The sequence below is a fragment of the Pezoporus occidentalis genome, unplaced genomic scaffold, assembly GCF_034315485.1.
Source record: "Pezoporus occidentalis ecotype Australia unplaced genomic scaffold, CSIRO_AGI_Poc_V1 ctg29, whole genome shotgun sequence".
Classification (NCBI taxonomy): Eukaryota; Metazoa; Chordata; class Aves; order Psittaciformes; family Psittacidae; genus Pezoporus; species Pezoporus occidentalis.
This window is the reverse complement of record NW_026914829.1, coordinates 3,479,107-3,504,367: the sequence shown is the minus strand read 5'-3', so window position 1 is coordinate 3,504,367 and position 25,261 is coordinate 3,479,107. Positions and strand designations below refer to the sequence as shown.

Genomic DNA, 25,261 nt, shown 5'->3' with positions numbered 1-25,261 from the left:
AGTGTTTTCACCTTGACAGTTAAAAAGATCTGTTGTCTTCTGGATGAGAAGAGCACCTACTTGCTTAAACATCAAGTGGGGTATGAATCTAGCCTGGAGTATGGGTAGTTGCCATCCTTTCTTCTAGCATAGCTATGTTTAGAAAAGAATATTCTGCAGAGAAAGTAAGAAACTGTTCAAAATATATTTTTACTGGTGGGTTTGGTGTCCCAGTCACCTAAATTAAGTACAGACTGTCACACCCTGTCTTACCTCACTGAAGGTATCTGTTGGGAGAAAATGGACTTCTGTGATGTCTGATGCCTGTCCCCACTAATGACTGGTTCTCTACATTTTGTTTCCTCTAAAGTGACCAGTCTGCTGCATGGAAGTATTTTGCTCTTTGTTCTTGTCTGTAGCCATTACATTGGTGGTGATTTAAGTCTGCTTTAATTAAAATACAGACAGGATTTATATATTCCATCTGCTATCACTAGGTGTCCAGAAATGACTTTTTTCAAGATTTTTGAAAATTATTATTGCTATCTGGAATATCCGGTGCTCAGTTTCCTGACTGCTATATTGACTGTTAAAAGAAGGTTCCTGTGGAAATTTAACCTGAATGTAGCCTACATTTTTAATCAAAACATATATATATTAAATAAAATCTGTTCAGCCTTGGATTCCTTAAAGCACAAAACTTCTACAAGATTTCTTGGGTGATGATTATGTATATTTATATACATATTTATGTATATGTTAGTGACAAAAATGGAAGGCAGCGTGCTAACAGTGATGATGCATGTGTGTTTAAATGACTGAGACGGGATGCAGCAGGCCTGCAGTGCAAGCTAATAGGTATTTTTATTGTTTTTATCACACCAAACAGTGCAAAAACATAAAACACTTCCTGCACTTCCTGTTGATGTTTTGTCAGTGATGTCACTTACACTCTACTAAAAGTTTCCAAAGCCACGTAATTACGCCATGCTCACGGAATTCATATTCCCTACCTCAGGTAAACATCCTGTTTGGAAATAAACGTGGTCTGGATGTCCAGGAGAGCAAAATTCAGGCACAAAGGAAGTATATTTGTAAACATAATCCATTGTTGACTGAGAGAAGGGCTTTTAAAGTGCAGCGGAAAAAAATTCTAACCTTAAAAACAGTACTTCCAGAAATCTGTTTTGAAAAGCATTCATATATTTGATCTCTTACTGAAAAGGAAATGCAATACAAACTGGGGAATTTGAGCTATATACAATTGCATAACTAGCATTCTTCTTTGGAGGCAGCTATCTAATAGCAAGAAAAGAAAAGAACCACTTAAATTAACCTGTTATGTTCCAGGTTTGATTTATTATGTAGAAATATTTATTTTCATAAAATGGCTTTATTATTTTTGGGTGGATCTAAATTTTGTTTTTCCCTTATCTTTCTCCACCAAAATGCAGCTATCTCCTCTTCATCTAACCTCCTGGTGAGGCTGGATATAATTTTGATAAATATTTTTGATATCCTAGAGTTTGCTTGACTTTTTCACATAGGAAGCATGCCTCTATCTTTTCTGTTATTTGGCATCAGCTGGTGCACCCTTTTGGTTGTTACTGAAATTTAGCCAAATACTTAGCTAGTACGGCATTTTGCCTCTCTTCAGCTTTGTAACCCCATGTGTATATGTCAGCTGAGGGAAGCTGACATATACGTAGTTGGGTCCTGTGCAGCAAATGGTGATCTTGCAATACATAATTTGTCTGTTCTTACATTATATGACTATATATTTGTATCTACATGAGAAGTACAAATCTATTTCTGTGCATTAAAAAGTCTGAGGTGGGGACACCAAACCTGTCTTTCGTCTTGTGGTGTCCCTAAGGAAACTGTACAATAGTAATTTGATTTCTCCAGGTTCACAAATCAAACAAGGAAAAGGTAGTCCAATATTTTTCAAGTTTACTGCAGCTGCTTAGTAATTTGATGAATAAGGGAAGACTTTGATTCCAGCCTTCCCTCATTTATCAGAGCTGGACATAGTTGAGCTCACACGGAACGATTACTTAGCAATTACATGGAAGTCTTGTGAAGCAAGTGCATTATTTCTCAAACCAGATCAAGTCTGCCTTTCCTGAAAGTGGCTGTTGTGGTACCACTGTACAGAATAAGACTTCACTTCAGTGGTGTCAGATCTTAAAAGCGTTCTTACATGTGGAGTGAGGGGATAATGGGCAGCCCTCATTTGCTGCACAGACGATGGACTGTTTTCCTGTTCATGCCATTATCTATCCGTGACTGGTAAACTGCTTCTGGGGGGTGCTGATAACGATGTTCTAGCCTGCTGAAGGCCAAGCTTGGTGAACTGGGGGACTCTCTTCCTCGCTTTGGTCCCTGCCAGCCACAGCAGCACATCTTAGTGTTGCAGGTGGCTAATTCACCTTGGAAGGTAACCACAGGCAATAATGTTAAGACAGAATATTTAATACGATGTACCATTGACTTTCTGTTCCTTTCCACTGCAGCTTTTGGAGAACAACTTAAAAGTCATGTCAAATACTACTAGCTAAGTAGCTGCACAGCCATCTTTCCACGCCATAAAAAACAAAGGCTGAAAACACTTTGCGTAATTGCTGCTTCTGCCTGCCCCTCCGAAGTCCTCAAACTTTATTCCTGTCTGTGCCATGCAAATAATAGCTACACACACACACCCTACCACCCCTGTTTCTACAATGTACTGTATCTTTTCCTGAGATAAGACATTTGAATAAGGTTCAGCATTTACCAGTTTTAATCTTACTGTCACCTTTCTGTTACGAGTGTGTAAAACCATAAATGGACAGAAATTATCTGACAAATCCTAATGCCAAGAGTCAGGGCAGGCAGAAAAGACTATAATCGAATTAGGGAATCGGTTACAAAACCCATTAAAACAATGTACCTTGGAAACAGACTTCTGTTATTTGGAAGTTCTGGTCTTTCCTTTTTTATGCCCCCAGAATTCATTGCATTAGTAGCAGTAGTTCATTTTGGAGCATGTTTGTTTACATCCTCTTGTTAGCTACACCTTAGATAAAACAAAGTGATGAAAGAGGGAAATGATGAGGCAGATTTTACTTCTTTATAACTCTCTTTCTTTGAGCTTCGTCATAGTCCTTTTACTGAAGTTTTTCTGAGAAACTGTGTGGAACAACTCATAAAATTAATCTTTTCCAGGAAATGACCTAGCTTTTTATAATGGTTTTCAATAAAAATGCTTCTATAATATCCTTTGTCTTCTGCAGACTTTGTGTTACTTATTTTCTCAGTACATTATATCTTTATTAAAGATTTGTTTCTCTAATAAAAGTGCATAGAAGTTTTTAAGAGCTATGCTAGTTACTTTTGTGCTATTAATAATTTTTTTATGTGGAGGTACTATAGTTGTAATTCCAGTATTTGCATTAGTCACTATTTAAGAGTGAGCACACCAAATTGAAAACATTGACCTATAAGTAGTTGTACGTGAGTAACTTCAGTTGTGCTGTTTTCCCTTTAAATACAAGGTAAGCTGATTGTCAGTGGTGTTGGGAATAGGTAGATTGCTGGGGTTGGTTCCAATGCCATGTTTCAGTTAAATTATTTAACACCTTTAAATAGACACTTCAAGTGTCTTATGCATTTTTTTATTATTTTTTTTTAGATCTGATCTTTACTTAAACAAATTCTTGTGAACTTAAGTACATGCAAATTGAAATTAGTTTCAGGTGCTTTCATCCTAGGAGAAAACCTAGGCAATTTGCCTTGTGGGCAATTTGCAGTATGAGTCATAAAGGTGACTTTTCACTCTCATCTTGTTTGTTCTTCTATCAACTATTCTACATTAAACTACTTAAATATTTAATACTTTTTTTTTTTATTTCCCTATTTTTAGCATGGAGGAGTCTATGTAAAAAGAAGTGCCAAATTCAATGAAAAAGAAATGAGAGAGAAGTTGCGAGCCCAGATGAAAGCTGAGACTCCGGTAAGATTATACCTCCCTTCTCTGCATGTCTTGTGCCTTTTTTAATGCAAAGGCTTGTTGGAGAAATGAGCCATACCTGATCTTTGCAAACTACAAGATGGTAATATGGATTTGTTTTCTTTGTGTATTTTTACAGTTACTTTCTGTAATTAGAGTGATACCTCTAATTAAACTTGGGAAAATTTGACTAGTCCTTTATGAAGAACTGCAACTTTGTGGTTCTGTCTGTAGAGGGCAGGGGGAATCTGGACTGCATCTTAGAACATAAGTTATAACACCTTCCTTGAGAAACCACTGTTAGCGTTTCCTGTGTTTCAAAAGACTACTGTATACTTGTCAGAGACTGGTATTCCTGACTTCTGAAAGTCAAGAACCATTGTTACCAAGTCTTAATTAGTCATCCCAGCGATCCGTAATTTTTAATGGCAGTGACATCTTAGAACTGAGTAACTTTGTCTGCTACGCCTAGAGGAGAAAAAAAAACCTAACAAAACTAACAACAAAGAAACCCTGAACTCTTGATAATTTTCTATTTGAAGAATGATTGTTAGTGCCAAGTGACTTTTCTCATGACTCCCTGTATGGTTTGTGGCTCAGTGGTTAAAATCACAGTGCTTCATGTCCATTACTTGCTGTGCATTAAAATGTTTTCTGCTTTGCTGGCTAGACTTAAGAAAACCAACTCAACAAGCATTGATATAGAACAGTTACACTTTAATTTTATTTAAAATGATGGGATTAAGAGTTGCCACTCCAAATGCAGTGTGTGAAACCTTTTTTTTGGAGATATTGTGTTTATGTTTGTGTTGAGAAAGTAAACCAGCCTTACACTTACTGAGAGGCTTAAATCAGTAAAGCATCCCTGTGCTCAAACTCATTGTGTCTTGAACTAAGATGTAGCATAAACCAGGTATTTTTGTTTTTAATTGAAGCAAGAAAGTGCATCTGTTTCCAGTTTATAGCATGTAAATTACAAATGCCAGAAATACGTTGTAACAGCTAAACTTTTCTGTCCTATGTCTAATCTAATGATGTCCACATGGAGAAGATGATCATCTTCAATGATGTAACTTATGCCTGCAAGTGGTAGCTTGTGCCAGGGAAGGTCCTGGGGTGTGAGAAGTTTGCATTGCATCGAGTTATTTTCTGTATATCAGTGGCAAAGATTCTACTTTCTGTAAAGGCTGAGGTGTATTGGAATAAGCAAAGACAAATTGGAGGAGGTATAAAACATATTTGTAGTCATCCCCCTAAGCAATTCCTCCCTCCTATAAAGTGCTGGTTAAGTTCACTTCAGTTAGCCTGGATGAAATATCCTAACAGGGTGTTTTCTCACGCAGGCCTATGGATTTCTTGCTAGCATCTGGTTTTCTACGCAGCTTCTGGTTGAGTCTGGCTTTCTGGCTTCCCTCTGCACCCCCTAAAATACAAGGGTTTGTTGTAATAAGGTTTTCATTGTGTCAAGAGTCTTGACTTGAACTCCATAAAATTAGTGTCCTTTATAGAAACATGGACTTTTTTCAATACAATATTAGGCAGATATGCCTAGAAACTCACCTAATTCTGTGTGGTTTTGGAAATGATGTTCAGTGTTGTTACAGTGCCATAAATTGACTGGACAGGCTAGTGTATGATTTTTAGCCCAACTGGAATCTGAGGGGAGATTTAGGCATAAAGCTTTTCTTTAAAGTTACATCAGCTGTGGGTTCTGCTTTCCATGGTGGATGTCTACATCTAATTAATGAAAGAAATACATCCAGTTTGGTGGTGTTGGAAATGGGCACAGAACCTGGACGTGTTTACCAGGCAGTTGGTACCATTTTCCTTGTATTCTCTAGGGCAGTAGCATAAAACAGAAATGTAACTGCTGCAGAAATGCATTCTGTTTTAAATCTGTTGTAGTCAAACCATATAGGGAGTGACACTTAAGTTTTACAAAACCAAAGCTGTCAAAAGCCTATTCACAGAGATAAATATTTACATCTGCTGGGCTAAAAGAAACAGACCATTGAGTTGTCATTTGAGGGAAGACTAAACTTTCTGTAATCCACTTTATCTGAGAATTTAAATGGAGATGCTGTAAATGCTCTTTATCCTACAGTTGCTACTGGGAGAATATGATGACCTGTGTCCTTACTACATTATTCATAAAGAAACTTTGCAGTTCTACAGCTTGGTGTGACATTCACAAGCAACCATATTACATTTAAAATTAAGACATTTTAATCAGTAAAGCGAGTATGCCCTGAACTCAACAGTTTCATGTGAGAATAATTAATTTACTACTCCAGAATATTTATTAAAATATATGCACTGGATGCTACAGCTCAGGGTGGGCTTTTCCTCAGTTTAGTGAGCAGCTGTTGCTGCTTTGTCATTCTGCATGTATGTGGTGGAGTTCTTTCTTTAATTTAGTGCTAGAGAAAAGCTTGCCTTTCAGCTGTTAAGAAAAAGAATTACAAGCCAATAGAGAGGAGATGGACGGGAATCTGTGTTAAGGGTCACTGTTATTTACAGTTTCTCTCCACATACAAGTTAAACAAAAGAATCCAGATGATTAATGTTCAGCCTGTCTGGAGCTATCCCTGTTCCCATTAAGAAAATGAAGATATGTACAAAGGCAGAACCAGTTTTCTATTCTAGTTAGTGTAGCAAATCCTGGTTTTGTAAAGTAAATTGGAGGTGGAATGCAGACAGGAAAAATAAGGCTGCCTCTTGGTTGTCTTATATTCACAGTACAACCAGATTAGTAATCTGGTATGCCTCATTTTGGTATGGACAGCGGACTTGCATGATGCTCCTTGTTCACCTTGTCTTACAACTTCTACTCACTTGCCTGCCTTAACAGCCTTTTCTCCTGACCTGCTGTTCACAATTGCTCCATTCTTCTTCCCAGATGTAGCGCAGCAATATTAGACATGCATGAAACTGATGCTAGACTGAAATGCTGTTGCACCTATATTCTCTTAGTGGGGATCTTGAATTTATAAATTTTCTTATTTATTTTTGGAAATTACTTTGTTTCTCAGACTGTCATTGAAGTGAACCACTCGTGGTTCATTATTGGACCTGTTGCGGGCAAAACTCACTTGAAACAATGTGATTTTGCTTAAAATTCCATCAGATTGGCTGATTATTAGCAAATTGCAATTTTACGTTTTGTGAGAGCAGAGACTGTCACGCAGTTTGAAGGACACTTTTGTGTTAATACTGTTTTAATGTACACCATAAGAAGATAAATGCATTTCTTAATGTAACAATATATCCAGCCCACACTTGATATACTCAATCTTCTTGTTTTATAAAGAAAGTTAACTCTTCTGAACAGTGAACTGTTTGGTGTGATAACTGAAAATGCAACGTACATTTCTTTTCATCATGCACTGGGAGTAGAATATCTGCATTCTGAGATAGAATCATAGAATCGTTAGGGTTGGAAAGGACCTTAAGATCATCTAGTTCCAACCCCCCTGCTGTGGGCAGGGACACTGTCGTGGTTTAAACCCAGTCAGGTAATTCGTTCGCTCACTTCCCCCCCTTTTTCTTGCCCTCCCCCTGCTCTCGGAGGGACGGAGAGGAGAATCGAAAAGAATGCAACTCCCACGGGTTGAGATAAGAACAGTTTAGTAACTAAGGTATAACACAAATCACTACTGCTACCACCAATGATAATAATGATAAAGGAAATAACAAGGGAAGAGAATACATCATCTCACCACCAGCCGACCGATAACTCGCCCCCCCAGCCCGACCAAGCTCGGACCGATACCTCCTCCAACCCTGCAGTCCCCGGCCCTTCCGGCTAACTCCCAGTTACATCCTGGGCATGACGTGCTGTGGTCTGGAATACTTCTTTGGTCAGTTTGGGTCAGGTGTCCTGTCTCTGCTTCCTCCTGGCTTCCCCTCCTCCCTGGCAGAGCATGAGGCTCACAAAGTCCTTGGCCAAACCAAAACATCGCTTGTTATCAGCTCTGTCCCCGAGCTGAAAGTCAAAACATTGCACTGCACCAGCTACCAAGAAGGGGAAAAATGACTGCTACTGCTGAACCCAGGACATTATCCACCCCTTATTCCATACCATTCACGTCATGCTCACGTCCCACATTTTTCAATATACCATCACTCTTATCTAAGTGCATGGACCAGTCCCTATAAAGCTGCTGAGTCCATCTGGTCCATGATGCCAGGCTCCATCTCTTGTAACAGTCTTTCAGAGCAGGAGAGACTGTGTGCAGTGTTCACACTCGTGAATAACCTGGGCAATAGTGTCCATTGCTAAGTCCACCCCTCGATCATGAGTCCATCTCTGTGTTGCATCTCTGCTCTGATGGCCTGAAGTGCATTGGGCCCACCAGGCTCAAAATAATTCACTGTCCCCTTAAGCACTTTCTGCAGCTTGCTGCTGGGGACTCCATACAGCTGCCTTCCATCTCCAATGCTTCCAAAGCACTGGAGGGGCCCAGTGGACTAGATACTTGCCCATACTGTCCCACACACCCTGCCACTCATGACTGTCCAGCCTTGGGGAAAACCTCTTGGTCCCCCTATATCCTCGTCTAACCCCAGACAAGACCCAAACCTGACTCTGCTTAACTTTTGAGATCAGACAAAATGGTTGTGGGTAGCACACAGTCTGTGTGTGTGCCAACATGCTGATCCCCATCACAATCAGCAGGCAGGTCCCAAGGATGCCCAAAGGCCATTCGAAACCTTCAGAACTCTCAAACGATGCTGCTGCACTTGTCACTGGGGCTGGTGTAGCCGCTGTGCTTGCCGGCTCTCCCACCGCCAGCTTCTCTTTTCCTGAGTCCAGATCTTCCTCCTCTGCCTTGCTGGGAAATGCTGCCTGGTCTCCTGCATCCTCCTGGGGCTCGGCGGGCGGCTGCCAGGAAACGCTCTCGGCCGTCGCGGGGCTGGGCTCGGCCGCAGGGCTCGGCTCTTCCGCGGGGCTCGGCTCTTCCGCGGGGCTCGGCTCCTCCGCGGGGCTCGGCTCCTCCGCCGCCTTCTCCCGCTGCTCGGCAGCCCCTTCCTTCCTCTCCTCGACCGCCCCGACCTCCTCCACCGGCAGCCGTCCCCTCGCGGCCTCCGGCCCCGCTCCCGCCGCCGCTTGGTCCCCGGGGCCGCTCTCCCGGGCCGCTTCGGCTGCCGCCGGCTCCCGGGGCCGCTCCCCCTCGGCTCCCCGCAGCCTCACGAAGATGGAGAGTAGGGTGAGGGCCAGGACGGTGAAGAGCAGCCAGACGGCCAGGTACAAGTCCACGGCCACGTCCGTCCCGCCCTGCTGCTGGAGCCCGCCCGTATTACAAGCCATTGCCATAAAGCACAGTGAGACAAGAACCTTAGCCCAGGCCCCATACTTGATAAACACTATCACAGCAAATACCGGCTCTACGTAAGTTACAACATTCTGAAGCTGTGAGATCAACAAGAACAACTCTGAGAGCCAATAAATCAGCATTGTGACGAGTGACTATTAATCCAGTCAGATCTGTCGTTATCTCAACCCCTCGATGCCCCACGTTGGGCGCCAAAAAAGAACTGTCGTGGTTTAAACCCAGTCAGGTAATTCGTTCGCTCACTTCCCCCCCTTTTTCTTGCCCTCCCCCTGCTCTCGGAGGGACGGAGAGGAGAATCGAAAAGAATGCAACTCCCACGGGTTGAGATAAGAACAGTTTAGTAACTAAGGTATAACACAAATCACTACTGCTACCACCAATGATAATAATGATAAAGGAAATAACAAGGGAAGAGAATACATCATCTCACCACCAGCCGACCGATAACTCGCCCCCCCCAGCCCGACCAAGCTCGGACCGATACCTCCTCCAACCCTGCAGTCCCCGGCCCTTCCGGCTAACTCCCAGTTACATCCTGGGCATGACGTGCTGTGGTCTGGAATACTTCTTTGGTCAGTTTGGGTCAGGTGTCCTGTCTCTGCTTCCTCCTGGCTTCCCCTCCTCCCTGGCAGAGCATGAGGCTCACAAAGTCCTTGGCCAAACCAAAACATCGCTTGTTATCAGCTCTGTCCCCGAGCTGAAAGTCAAAACATTGCACTGCACCAGCTACCAAGAAGGGGAAAAATGACTGCTACTGCTGAACCCAGGACAACACCTTACACTAAATCATATCACCCAAGGCCTCGTCCAACCTGGCCTTGAGCACTGCCAGGGATGGAGCATTCACAACCTCCCTAGGCAACCTATTCCAGTGCCTCACCACCCTAACAGGAAAGATGTGGGATTTAACTCAGTACAACCAGTCTCTTACTGGTTGCTATGTCATTCTTTCCATTACAGAATAAACCTTTGTCATGTGAAGCAGTGCTAATCAAACAGTAAAAACCTGGAGGGGACAGATACATTACTACAACTGCTTTAAGGCTTAATATAATTATTTTTCATATAGTTACTAATTTGCAAATCCCTATGAGCTTCTTTGTAAATCCTGTATACCTTGCCTGCTTTCCTCATATCACCTTTGTATTTCATTCCACTTATACTCGATATGCTTTCTCATACCAGATATTTTTCAGTTATTTAGCTGAGTGTTAATGTTTCTCATCTAGCATATCTTCTAGGCAACTGTCTAAATAGATTCATGTATGAATCTGTCTGGGTGACAGGATGCAAGAATAATAATACTAAAACTAAGGAAATGCATTGTTTGATATAATTTTGAACTTTCTGAATAAAAATATTTATTGTTTTCCCCTTGTCCCCCATCCGGGAGCAGCACAGTAAATGCAAGATAACTTTAGTCAGTAGTTACCACTTCTTGATGCCCTATGTTCTTCTACAGAGTGGCAGCTGCTCTCCCCAGACACTCTCCAAACTGCTGTCCTCAGCCATGTTTTCTCTTTAGCATGTTTTCTCACTGTATGTTTGTGGCATCTGGGCTGACTTTGTTCTATAATCCAGGCGCTCATGTTGCTTCATACCCCTTTCCTCTGCTTCATCCATACCAGCTTCTTTTGTGGCATTCTGAGCTATCTCAAAGACTTCCTTGTCTGCCCTACTCCCTCCTCTGGAAGCATATCCCTTCTCAGTGCCATTGCTATTTCTTTTTGCCTGGGAGACCTTGACAACATTGAGGAAATAAATAGATTTGTTATTCAGGTGAAAGCCGTTCTCATCATCCATTTCATTTCATTTGTGGATTGCACAGGTTTGCTGACATTATGCTGGGTACTCTGAGGATAACCCCTGCCTCTTTCCTGGTTTTCTGGCTCCAGCAGGAATTGGTAGGGTTCTACTAAATGAATCCTGATCCACTTCTCAAAGGTTTCAAATTGATGAGAGATAGCGAGTGTATTGACACCCACCCATTACACAGAAATAGGCATGAAAGTGCCGTGTAACTGAACATACAGACCTACTGTGCTTATATCACTGTATCAATGAACCAGGGATTATAGTAATGCAAAATTTTCTATGCCGTTTTGAACATGAGCACTGTATTTTGCAGTCACTGTGATAAAATGCATAACTTATGAAGCTAATAGCCCTAAATGAAATACTCTGTATAAAAAAAAATGGCCTTAGCTGCAGCAAGTGTGTCTAGGCAATTAAAATGGTTTTACAACTTAACGGTTCTTAATCCAAGTTCAGGGGAGCTTATTTAGTAGTAAAAGTCTTAGAGATTTGTAGTTCTTACCATCTTTGGAAATAGTGCTTAAGGATTTAGCCTCTGCAGCCCATGGTGGGAGAAGAGAAAAGCCAGTCATACAAGCAGATTCGGGAGGCTGAATTGCACTGGCAGAATATCTGTGTCTTTTGCAGGATTCTATGTGAGAATAAATAAGACATCTATTTATATTCATGAATTTTACTCAAGTAAAGTAGACCTAATGAGCTACATACTAGGTTTCTATAAGATGAACTTGATGCAAAGGCAACTTTTCTGTCTTGTTGGTATGTTTTCAATTCAGAGATATTCAGATTCTGGTCAACAAACCTGTTCAGCTGCTTGTGTTCTAGAGGTTTACAACAATAATTAACATATAATTTAAACCCTGCTTTGTATTACACATGTAGGACTGGAGTAAATAGACACTATTCTCCATGGTGTAATCAGCTATTGATGGCTGATTATCTGCTTTTAAGTCTTGACCTCTGCAGCAAGAATGGTAATACCTATCCTGTGTGCTTCACTTTCTGTGCTCTGACAGTTCTTACTTGTAACAGCCACTGTATTACCTTTCAGAGCTGAGCATTCAGTCTTTAATGGGGGAGGGGGGGTACGTCATCTCAAAGTAACATTTTAAGGATTTAAATTATATGATTTGAATATAAGCCTGTTTATGACAAGGGAGTGGGGTGGGAAATGCATCTGGATTTGAGTATTATGCCCTTTCCAACTAACTCTCAAAAGTTTACTTAGTTACTTGAATATCTCAACAGTGTACTTCATAGATGAAATGTATACATGACTGGGGAAAGTGTGGACTTCAGCTGGGTCTAAGGATTCCTGTACTCATCCCTGTGCTTATGCTACTGTCATGTTATAAAAAAGTAAGCACCTTGCCTCTTAAACCCATTTTCTTGTTCTTTCCCCACCAATCTGTATATATCTTGGGTTTTCACTGGTCCTTGAAAATTCTTGGACTAAACCTGTCTCTGCAGTGTGCCAGCTCTCCTCCTCCCTAAACATACCATGACAAGTACAGCCGTTCCTTGAGCTCTCTTTACTGGTTTGTCATTGGTTTTTTTGTTTGGGGTTTTTTGGTTTGGTTTGGGGTTTTTCCTTGCTGGGTTCTAGGCTATGCAGCCATTTCCTTCTTTCTTGATCTGCTGGCTTCAATGATTAGCACAGTTCCTAAACTTCTTCCCTTCTCTGCTTCTTAATGCATCCTTCAACTTTTCTCACTATGGGGTGATTCTGGAGGTTTCTCTTGCTGAGTCCTATCTTTCTGCATTCGGTCTTTTCGCCAGTTGTCTGCAGTTAAGTGCAGGTACCAGCACATTCTGATATTTTGTGGGCCAGAAGCACAAAGTTACATTCCTGTGTGTCTCTTTCTCAGTTAACTTTGCATCTTCCCATGATGTGCATTCACGCTTGTCAGTGTTTTTCTGTACACTGATAATCCTCCTTGGACTGTTGTAAATCCCTTTTCTTTAAAATGAATGAAGACCTTGCGCCCGCTGTAGGAGAGGATCTGGTTCGAGACCATCTTAAAAATCTGAACGTGCACAAGTCCATGGGACCTGATGAGATCCATCCACGGGTCCTGAAGGAGCTGGCAAATGAAGTTGCTAAGCCACTGGCCATCATATTTGAGAAATCATGGTAGTTGGGTGAAGTTCCTGATGATTGGAAAAAGGGAAATATAACCCCCATTTTCAAGAAGGGGAAAACGGATGACCCAGAGAATTACAGACCAGTCAGTCTCACCTCTGTGCCTGGCAAAATCTTGGAGCAGATTCTCCTGGAAGGCATGCTAAGGCACATGAAAAACAAGGTGCTTGGTGACAGCCAGCATGTCTTCACTAAGGGGAAATCCTGCCTGACCAATTTGGTGGCCTTCTATGATGGGGCTACGGAACTGATGGACAGGGGTAGAGCAGTTGATGTCATCTACCTGGACTTGTGCAAAGCGTTCGACACTGTCCCACAAGACATCCTTGTCTCTAAAGTGGAGAGACATAAATTTGATGGATGGACCACTCGGTGGATAAAGAACTGGCTGGATGGCCACACAGAAAGAGTTGTGGTCAATGGCTCAATGTCCAGCTGGAGATCAGTAACGAGTGGTGTCCCTCAGGGATCGGTGTTGGGACTGGTCTTGTTTAACATCTTTGTCACTGACATGGACAGTGGGACTGAGTGCGCCCTCAGCAAGTTTGCCGATGACACCAAGCTGTGTGGTTCGGTTGATACGCTGGAGGGAAGGAATGCCATCCAGAGGGACCTTGACACGTTTGTGAGATGGGCTGATGCCAACCTCATGAAGTTTAACCATGCCAAGTGCAAGGTCCTACACCTGGGTCAGAGCAATCCCAGGCACAGCTACAGGTTGGGCAGAGAAGAGATTCAGAGCAGCCCTGCGGAGAAGGACTTGGGGGTGTCGGTTGTAAGCGGCAAGGAGAAGCAGACAGGCCAACCCAATATAGGTGATAAGCAACTTCTAGTTTATTTGTGACGCAGTTCACACATATATAGGAGTGGTATTCAGCCACTCCTTCTTGGCACAACAGTATTGGTTAGCCCCCCACAGCTTCCTCCACATTCTCCTCCCAGGTCCGGTCTCCGGCCACCTGTGCGGGCCACCCCCTGCCTTGCTTGCACAGTCCTCCAGAACTCTATGGTTCTGCTCTTAGAGTCATTCTGCAACAGTCGGTTGATGAGAAAATGAACATGAGCCGGCTTCAGTATGTGCTTGCAGCCCAGAAAACCAACCGTATCCTGGGCCGCATCAAAAAGGAGCGTGACCAGCAGGTCGAAGGAGGTGATCCTGCCCCTCTACTCTGCTCTTGTGAGACCTCACTTGGAGTATTGTGTGCAGTTCCTTTGTCCTCAACATAAAAAGGACATGGAACTGTTGGAACAAGTCCAGAGAAGGGCCACGAGGATGATCAGGGGACTGGAGCACCTCCCGTATGAAGACAGGCTGAGGAAGTTGGGGCTGTTCAGCCTGGAGAAGAGAAGGCTGCTTGGAGACCTCCTAGCAGCCTTCCAGTATCTGAAGGGGGCCTATAGGGATGCTGGCGGGGAGACTGTTCATTAGGGACTGTAGTGACAGGACAAGGGGTAACAGGTTAAAACTTAAACAGGGGAAGTTTAGATTGGATATAAGGAGGAAATTCTTTCCTGTTAGGGTGGTGAGGCACTGGAATAGGTTGCCCAGGGAGGTCGTGAATGCTCCATCCCTGGCAGTGTTCAAGACCAGATTGGACGAGGCCTTGGGTGATACGATTTAGCATAAGGTGTCCCTGCCCATGGCAGGGGGGTTGGAAGTAGATGATCTTAAGGTCCTTTCCTACCCTAACTACTGTATGATTCTGTGATTCTATTCTAATATATTTCTTGCGATACGTTTCTGTGAAGATAACAAATTTTGTAGTTAGTCTAGGCACAGTAGGCATGATTTTTACTGTTAATGTGTCAAGTTCAACTCCATGCTAGTTATCATTTGTGGCCATAGCCTTTTCTTCTGCAGATGAGCCCCCAATGCAAATTTTTCAGTGCTTAAGTGCTGTTTTGCATCAACAGTCGGAGATTATACAAGACACACACAAACAGAGAGAGATGGAAATCTATACTCTGTTTGGAAAGCAAATGGAAAATTCATCACATTTGACTGCTTTTATTTGGGTACATAATTTTAGACTTGGATATGCAGATATTTAGGCAGCCTTTACCTGTGTAATGATTTGAGAACCCATAGGCAGTTGTTACTGACTAGACAAGCGCACTAATTTACTAGGAAAGTCTACCCTTGCAGACATGTGTTTCAAGGAATGTGACTTTGAAGTTCAAATTATGTTAAACCGTGAGTTTAAGTTCATAATATATTTAAGGTATAACACAGTGAGATGCATAAAGGCACGTAAAGTAGCTGATCTCTCATAATTTCAATTAATAGTATTTCTGATTATGAATGGAATGAAATTTATATTTCAGTAGAAGGAAAAACTAGATGCAAGATAAGTATTAAAAAAATAATAATAATTTAGGTAATTTGTGACATATTTGACTGTCTTTTCAAAATCTCCTCTTATCCCACTTGACTAAATAGATAGTTTTGCTGACTATCTTGACTTGCTCACTTCCGTTAATGCGTTCTGTTTCCCTTCCTAAATCACCTGGGCAACTTTCTGTGGTGTACATTCAAAGAAAATTATTTTCAACCTTGAACAGTTTCTTAGAGCTAAGAAATTATAGCTCAAGTATTCTAATTTCCTTTGGATCCTTATGGTAATCAATGGTGTGAATTAATTACAATATGGACCTATCAAGTGATGATAATTTCTGTACAAGGAATTGGCTTACATTCATTATAAGAACTTGTCTGTCTTGGTTTTCTTTTAATCCCACAGATGTATTTAGTGATTTTTCCAGAGGGGACTCGTTACAATCCAGAAATACCAAAAGTCATTGCAGATAGTCAATCATTTGCTGAAAAGGAAGGTAAGCAAAAAATGTTTCGAAATCATTATTTTGTTACAGTGTTAACATATGTTATATAAAATCGTTCTATAATATGAAGATGATTTTACCTTAAGTGGACCATTAAGTCTGCCTGGTTGATACTTAGGGTTAGAATAGCATAAATCAATGTTTCTCTTACCACAGAGTAAGGTGAGAGTGCCATATATGCAGACGTTTCTTGCCTTTTGCATTGCGCAAGACTATTAATTCTCAAGAAAGCTTTCTGTCTATATGTGTGTATTTATGGATGCTTCTTGCCCATTCGGGGACATAAGAATTAGCTACACTGGATCAGGGCACTGTTCTGTCTAAGGTGACATTCCAAGTACAGTTGTTACTTGATATAAAGAATATTTTGCATAGAGATTATTGTGCTTTAAAAGTCTTCCATCACTTAATTTTCAATTAGTGTTAGTACTACCATGGCTTTTTGGTTTTGTTGCTCTCTCACTTTCCAGTTTCACTCTTCCTTGGTTGCATTTTTTTCTGTAGTTGCTTTGACTGTTGGTATTGTCTCTATAACCACAGATGGAATTACTTCAATTTTGGAAAGACTTGCAAAAAATATAAGGATCCCAAGCCTTTTCATTTTTTCTCACATCATATGCACAATACATGTAAACTTTTAAGTCCAACGGTTCAGTGAACACGTTTCCTGGTTTTGTTTTTTCCTGTTGACCAAAAGTTAAATAATTCACTCTGAAGATAAACAAAGAATAACAAATAGGTCTGGTAAATTCATTTCTGTGACACACTGAAATGAATTCACAAGTCTGTGAATCAGCCTGTTGATATCATCAAGCTATTAAGTATTGTTAGCTCTTGTCCAAAAGGATATATGCTTTTCTTCTTCTCCTTGGGAAGAATGGAATTTGTTTGCGTGTATGAGCAAGAGAGCTTAAGTCATAATGTATTTATTCATTGCTTCAGTTTCCTGTCGGAAATGGAAGTCAAATGTTTCATTTAGGTTTGCAGTTCTTTGAGAGTTTAGAGGGGGTGTTTGATGGTTTTTTTTTATCCCCCTCTTCTCCTTTTTCAGGGAAAAGAAAGGGCCCATGTCAATACTGTTTAAATAAACTTCTTAACTGTATCTCTACAATCTGCAAAACAGTAAAACACTGCTTTTGTGCTTTCAGAGCATCTATTCATTTCCTCCTTTTTTTTTTTTCTTCCCAGTATCAGACTGCTTTTATTTTGTAAGAGTTACTGCTCTTAAAAACTTTGTCTTAAAAACTTTCAAGACAAATACATATTAAACAAGAAGCATCTCTAATTCTAGTGCAGAATCCTCATGATCTGCTTTTCCCCGCTGCTAAATTCATTTGGTCTCTCCTCAGCATTTTGTATAGAGAGAGCAGGGTCTGTGTGGGCCCCTGCTTCCCTGCATGTTCATGCAGAAGTTGATATTCTATGATTCACTTGACTTAGAGCATCCCTTATACAAGCACACTGAGAATCAGGGGTGGCTGACACTGAAAGCTGCCTACCAAGCTACTCTGACAGCTAAGAGCCACAAGACACATGCCAGGACATCGGCGGAGCTGTGAGGACGGAGGACTCTGCATGGCCGCCAGCAGGAGATGATGATAAGTCTCCAGGGTCCTGTTGTACAACGCTGCTGGCCCTGGCTTGTGGCTTCAACCCAACAGTCCCAGTGCCACCACGGTCCTGACTGCTGGGTGCGTGGTAGGGCTGCAGCATGGGAACCATGACCAAAAGCCTCACCGGTTGGTCGTGTGTAGACTGAGTGCTGGCTGTGTGCCTTGTAAGAGTGTGAGGATTGTTAAGTGATACTGCTGAGATGAATTAAAAACACACAACTGCTTGCTTCTCTGAAAGATCCTGAAGGCTTCCTGTTTCTTACAGTTTTAGGAAAGGTAGTAATGCCCAGCAGTTCTGCCAGTCAGAAGAATGTGGACGTACTCTTAACTTGCAGTTTAAAATGTGCACTTCTTTCCTCCTGGGGTTATAAAGAAGTCTGATAATTTAGTCTTCTCATCTTATTGTATTTGTTACAAAGCACAGTGTGTCAGTGTTGGCTTTGCAGACATGTAGGAGAATTTTGTTTCTTTTAAGAAAGAATTTTTTCTTTTAAGAAGAATTAAACTTCAAATTGATATTAAGATCAGAGATATTATACCCAAATAAAACTATTCCTAGAGCACAAGCATAACTCATTTTTATCACAGTGTCTGAAATACGTTTTTGACATAAGTGTGTTTATATGTTATAGTAGTTTTGCAGAGAGGAAGTATGAGAAGGTTTCGTGGGTTCTGTGTTTACCTTTACTCTCCATGGGCTGGATTCTCTTCTAGAGAAGGTTCATTGGTTTAAGTAGAATTATTGGGCTGAACTTAATTAGTTGGTCTTAAAGCTACCAGCTGACATATTGCAACTTAGATCTTGATGTTCTTTTTATGTAAACACCAGGTTTGGACACAGTAACTGCCTCTTCACAACTGGTCTAGGACCAGTTCAACAACAACAATAAATTAAAAATAATAAAAAATAAAAAAAGCTTAGGTTGCCATCCAGAGGAATATTCTGATATTTTGCTGGTTTCAGCTATTATGTCTTTCTTCACTAATCATCTGTCTAGGAACAGGATGGAAGGATATCACACAGCAAAGGAATTGCAAGGTGATTGAGGTCATTCTTGAAGGCAACTTTTTAAAATACTGCTCATACTTCATGTTACAGTTTGTTCCGCCATAGGACTTGCATTCTGTGCAAAATCTTGACTCCTAGCAAGAGCAGGTGGTTTTCCACTTTCTGAAGCAAAGGCAAATCAAACACACAGGGTAGATCAAATAGATCTGGGTATGAGTAAGTTGAGACTGAAGGCTATAAAGCACAGAGAAACTTCCAGAGGAGGAGTAGGAATGTGTACATTTTAACTATTTTTAGAAAGAAATAAAAGGTATAATACAGTAAAAAAAAATAATCCATGGACTGGTCTTTCAAATTTCAAGTTGATTGTACTGCCAGATTGTCTGTTGAAACCACAGAATGCCAAAACCATCTACAAGTAAAAAGTGATAAAATTAGGGCATTAATATTCATAGCTTTCCTGTTGGATACTGACAGATGTATCAGCCTTCAGCACCGATACATTTGACACATTAAAACTCTACTCTAATTAATTTAAACTCTACTGTAAGTTCTGTCCACAGTTGTATTCAGTGGGATACAGAAAGTTGCTTCCTTCCAGTATTACTTCCAGGAATACTAATTTTTATGGTGATGAATTGAGAATGTTGTCATCTAAGGGTAATGCTAGTACCCTCAGAAACTGAAGATTACTCATTCTACATGTTTTACAAGTGGCAGAAAACTCCAGTCAGATCAGATTCTAACCCAGGATAGAACATTTTAGCTCAGAATACATTTGTTAGGTTGCATTGGGGAAGAAAAAATGCGCTTCCTGAAGTTCAAACACAAAAGCAAAAATTGCCTGTCTAAAACTAAGTTCTTTGGTTATTTGTGAAAGGATTAATGCAGGGTTTATTCATAGTACAAGGTAAATTCTGTGGAGTTGAGAAAATTAATCTGTTATTTGTCTTTGTTGGCCAAAATAGCCATATTTGCTGGGTTTTCACAGCCACAGAAAACAACAAAAGCAGTGTGTGCAAAGAATATGAGATGAAGACGTGTCAGGTTTTCTCATTTCTCTTGGAAGCAAATTAAACCCCCACTTCCAAACCAGTGGGGAACTGTGCCATGTAACTGGATTTGAACCTGATACACCTAGTTGTCCTCTCCTGATGAAAACTAAGTGGTTGGTTGAGATATTTCAGCAATTGCGACAAGGACAGGTGCTCTCTTTTTGTGTTTTAGTATGGTTGGTGACTCGTTTCCAATGGGATATTTTGTAAGATTCTCATAATGAAATTATCTCATGCTCTGCTGTCTCAGAGATCTAACAATATGAGAGAATGTGCTTTTCCCCTTGTCTTCTGAGCCTTTGCCTTCTAATTACAAATATTTAAGTATAGAGTCAGTAATCTTAGGTTAGAATTCATTGTAGTTTTCCATTATATGGGAGTAGTCAGCTAACATGACTACCAATATGTGTGACTCCTTTTAGGCTCCAGTTATTAGTTGAGGCGTTTAGAAGTACAGCGATTTTTCCACACTAGTCAGTGGGCTTGAATTGCTGAGTCCAGAGAATTGTAATTTGTAGGTGGCACTCATGTTTTCATAGAGATTTATCTTGTCATAATGTTAGAAGTGGAAATTATTTTATGTGTTTATTTCAAACTTTAATTCTTTTAAGTTTGGTTCTATTTTATGGTAATGGACTCTAGAACAGAATTTCTGTAAGACCCACAAAATACATCATTTTAAATTTTTCTGCCAGTTTCTGGTATAAAATTTGTTCCATTTTATATATTCCCAAAATATGTATGTGTAGGTTTCTGATCATTTCCTAGTAGTTAGACCTCTATAATGTTTCAAGCAACCAAAAATTTCTTAGGTTTAGTAGAATATTAATTTTATCCAAATGTTAATAAATGGCATTTTAAGAATGTGAAGATAAATAGGAATAATCCAAAGCCCTCCTACTCCTAATGTTACTAACTCTGAAAAGTCAACGAGAACCAGGTAGGAAGCTTATTAGATTTAACTTGGCTTGCTTTTTGCTGAATGAAGACAAAACGATCTTCCCTGATAAAAGGCATTCATGGAATTTTGTATTAATGTTTGATTTCTAAAAAAGGTCATTTAAACAAGCAAACATTTCAGGTATTCGTGTATTACCTTCCTTGTTTTTATGCAGAAAAGTTGCAAATGTCAATGTTTTCTATTGCTAAGTTTATCTCAACTAGTATCATGCTTTCTGCTAAGATGTTTGTACGTGCAGGATATGCTTATCTCAAAATTGCTTTTACAGGTCGTGTTAAAAAAGAGGTATTTCAACTAAGCTAATCGAAAATACTTCCCTTCTAGATCTTGGCATTGGTTTTAGATTGTATTTTAAAGCAATCCGATGTATTTAATATCCATAAATGTTATTTGGAACTGTCTCTACAGAAAGTAGCTTTTTGTAATATTTTTTTCGCATACTTTCATGTAAGCAGGCTTGATGTAAAAGTGCACAGTGAGATGTGGACGGAAGAATACAATTTTGGAATAGTGGGGTATAGACACTGAGTAGCATTTGAGAGAAGTACCAACAGGATAAAGAAGGGATTTCTGTTATTAAAAGTCATCCTTAGGAAATCAAGTTTGTGAAAACCTTGTATTTATGTAGATATCCATAACAGAAGAAAGGGTACTCAAGTGTGGTGTCTCCCATGTTTTGCTGTGGGATGGTCATAGTCTTGAGGGGGTTACTTGCATTTCTTGTACTTCAGTTCATGGTAACAGAAAACACTTTATGAGAGCATGCAATTTTTTAATATTGTCATCAGCTGAATCCTATTAATGTAAATCGATGGAATAATGGCATACAAATGGGTTAGCTGTCCCACCATATGTCATTTTATAAGTCTGACTCTGGTTTCAATAAGTAAGGCTTCACTCACTGGAGACATTCCAGAAGGCTGGTGGGAACTCAGTGCTGGATGAGTACTTGGGATACCCCATGTAACTGCAAAGCTTTCAGTCTAATATCGTTAATACGCACACACACACATACCAAAAAAAAAAAAAAGAGATTCGTTGTTTTTTGTCCTGCTTTCAGGTTTTTTATTACTGTCAAGTAACACAGTTGTATGTACAGTGGGGAAAAAGTCTCAAACTAATTCTGGCATCCACTTTCAGTGAGGACAAAATTTCTGTCGATGAAACGTCGTGGTGCTAATACAGTATGCATAGGATATTCTTCATTTAGAGATGCTTTTTTATTTTTTATTGTTTTCATTTTAAAATGTGGTGTGCACATCTGGGGTACAAATATGACCAGTGGAGTCCAAGTCTGAAAATGTAGATGGCCTGCCTACACTGAACAGTTCTTTAAGTTTTTGGCCTGCATGAAGGAAAGAGAAAGAGCAGTCTTCTCCATCAAGTTGTACTCAGCTATTACATATGTAACTTCACCCTGAGAGATTAGATAAATTAAGTTTTGTTGTGGTTTTTGTTCGTGTTTAGATAAAATAATCAGTTCTATAGACGATAATAATTTGGGCCTTTGTACATCCCAAACTAAAACCTTACTTTAGTTTGTTCAGCTTTTTTGCAGACTTTCTGGAGTAATTCAGCATCTTACTATAGTCTAGTAAACATGTAATATTTGAAATACCATTGCTCATTGTATTTCTTCAGATTTTCACATTATTTTCATATTTTTTAAATGCATTTATCATTTGAAAGTTAGCTAACAAGAGCAAAGCTATAGCATTTTAAGGTAAGAGTATTGCATTATTAGACATCTAGTTCATTTTCTTTGGCATTTAAAATAAAATCTCATGACCTCAAATACTTTGACAAAGAGTCCTAACTTAGTATTGCACAACATTAAAAACAGTTTAAGCACAGTGTTTTGTGAATTGGATGCAGGCGGCTTGCCAAGGTAACTATACTGTAACTACTTGGGTTTAAATTCTGTTATGTTGATTTTAGCAAAGATCATCAGGTAATTGCTAGAATGTGTGGTTAATGTTTTTATAAAACAGATTATTTAAAAGGATGTGCTAAACTCCTGGTGTGCTGCATATTTGTCATGCACCAGAGTGTTTCTGAATAATGGATTATGGAATTTATTGATTTTAATGAGGTGCGTATTCATTTTGTACTTAAACTTTCAAGAGTTCACTCGTAGCACATGGAGTAAGTGGGGCTTATTCCACAGTTGGCTTCACAGATTGTCACTGACCATCTTAATCACCAAAATTGCCCATGGATTCAAAAAACTCAGGACAGAATAGTCTTAAATACCTAAATGAATTAATCTAGAGGATTCAGTTTTCACTGAAGCCTGTTTTTCCTTTTTCTTCCCCACAATAGCAGTTTGATTAAGGTGAAAATGAGTTGGGCAGGAAAGGAATTGACAGTGTTTTTAGAATGTCTGGGAATTTGGCTCAACAAGAGTTGTGTTGAGTGTAATGTCCACACTAACATCATCGTTGACACCACACTAGAATATTCAGTGCTTCATTTACAGAGTAAACATTCAGAAACATAACATAATTAGTTGTTTGATGTAGCAGTTCACAAGCTAAGAAAACACTCCCACCATGTTATGCTTCAAAATATTTATATAATCCATATAACATTTTACATAGACAGTTATCACTGTTGCTGGTAAAGCTTAGAACAATGACTTCAGAAGGAGTGCTAGTAAATAACTTTTTATCTCTGTGTTCAAACAAAGTGCTTAGCACTTGTTAGGATAATCATTTATATTGAAATTTTCAGCTCTAAAAATGTTAGAGCAGTTTAGAGGCTAGCGTTATCTTACAGTGTTCAGTAGACATTTTCATAACTTTAGATCAAAGTATGTTTTGCTCAACAAGGGAGGGATATTCAGTAAAAATCAGGACATAATATCTTTTGAATGGATTTTGCAGGCAGAGAGATATCAAAAGCAATACCATAGTACTTTGGTTTGGAAAATTTCAGTTTCATTTAACAGGAATCAGTAGCACCAATGGATGGTTCTTTAAAAATGAGCTGAAGAGTAAGGCAATGAAAAATAAGGCTAGAAAGGAATAATTGGCCTTTTATTCTGATACTTCTCTTTGAGAAAGTTTCTCATCTTATGCAAAATAGTGAAAATTTTTGCATAATATGCTTTTATTTCCTAGAAGCACTTTCAAGAAAGTGTGGAAGAGCTGTGTTCAGATCATGAAAAGTTTTGGGGGTTTTTGTTTGTTTGTTTTCATTTTGAAAATCATTATATATTAAAATTCTGGAAATAGAATGAAGTTTGTACTTTTGAGCCCAGTGTATTTGAATGTTTTTAAGTATGGAAGTGGTCAGCTGAAGCAAACATGGGTATGAAATACCATTGTTAAGACTTGCGGAGTGCTGTTAGACCTAACATTCTTGTGTCCTTGATGTACCAATCTCTGTGTCTTGGCCTGGATGGTTAAAGACAACAGCTGATTTCTGTGACTATGGATTTGTTAGTAGCCGAGTCAATTGTCAAAGGCTGTTCACAGAGAAACAGAGGATTTCTTCCTTGCTCTTTGTTCTTAGTGCTGTATTTTCTGCTCCCTCCTTAGTTTTCCACTGGGATGGTGAGTTCAATCAGCTGGTGGGAGGGAGGTGCCAGAGCAATACAAGGTCAGAAGCAGAAACAAGTAGGATAGAAAAGGAAAGCAACTGAAAGGATAAAATGGAATGTCCCGTTTTCTGTAGCAACACGCCATTGAAAGCTAGAATCTATAGTAGAAAATAACAAAACACATTGAAATTTCTGATAGCATGGTAGCTTTGGAGAAATGTAGCATCCTGTTTAAGCACATGTAGTTAAGACAACTGCTTCTTTGTTAACTTAGGGCAGTATCAGGATTCAGTATGTTGACAAAATTGGTTTGTGCTTTGCAAGTAAATGCTGGATGAGCATTGGGTGTTCTTAAAATTATCTGTGCTTACCAAATCTGTTTCTGATAGAGAATTTCAGGAGGTGATGTCCTGTGCATTTAGTATTTCTGGGTTAATTTTCTCTTTTTTTTTATCTCAAGTGAACAAACAGGAAAGAGAAGTGCTCTCATGAGCACTTACGCTTATGAGTCACATTAAAACCATCCCTGCTTCTAGAGCAGGAGCTGTAAAAAGGACTTCTCTGTTGAGCAGCCTTTTTGTCATTAATATCCTTTAGGATTTCTGTATCATCTTGTACGTGTGCTCAGTAGAGCATGTGCAGTGTCCACACATGTACACTCTTTCTCTTAACTGAGAATTGAGATTAAAAATAAACCCCCTGTGATTCTGAGTTGGGTGCTGAAGTTCCTTCTTACGTTGTTCCTTTTGTGAATGTAGTCCAATTTACTTTCAGTATAATTGATTTTTTTCCTCCCCTCTAGGACTTGCTATACTAAAGCATGTGCTAACACCACGTGTGAAAGCAACGCATGTAGCTATTGACACGATGAAAGACTATCTGGATGCAGTGTATGATGTGACTGTAGCTTATGAAGGTACTGTGGACCACAAAGGGCAAAGAAAACTGGCACCATCTATGACAGGTGAGTGCTG

General features: G+C 39.9%; 1 protein-coding gene across 2 annotated transcripts in view; it reads left to right on the top strand.

Moving 5' to 3' along the window:
- AGPAT5 (1-acylglycerol-3-phosphate O-acyltransferase 5) overlaps positions 1-25,261 on the top strand; it is a 60,493-nt gene that overhangs the window by 16,914 nt on the left and 18,318 nt on the right. Inside the window, exons 4-6 of one of the 2 annotated variants that reach the window (XM_062626268.1) lie at positions 3,884-3,973; positions 16,006-16,096; positions 25,090-25,251. In XM_062626268.1, the coding sequence (XP_062482252.1) occupies positions 3,884-3,973; positions 16,006-16,096; positions 25,090-25,251 (343 nt within the window). The remainder of the gene's footprint in view (positions 1-3,883; positions 3,974-16,005; positions 16,097-25,089; positions 25,252-25,261) is intronic. The other variant, XM_062626269.1, reaches the window with a different exon arrangement.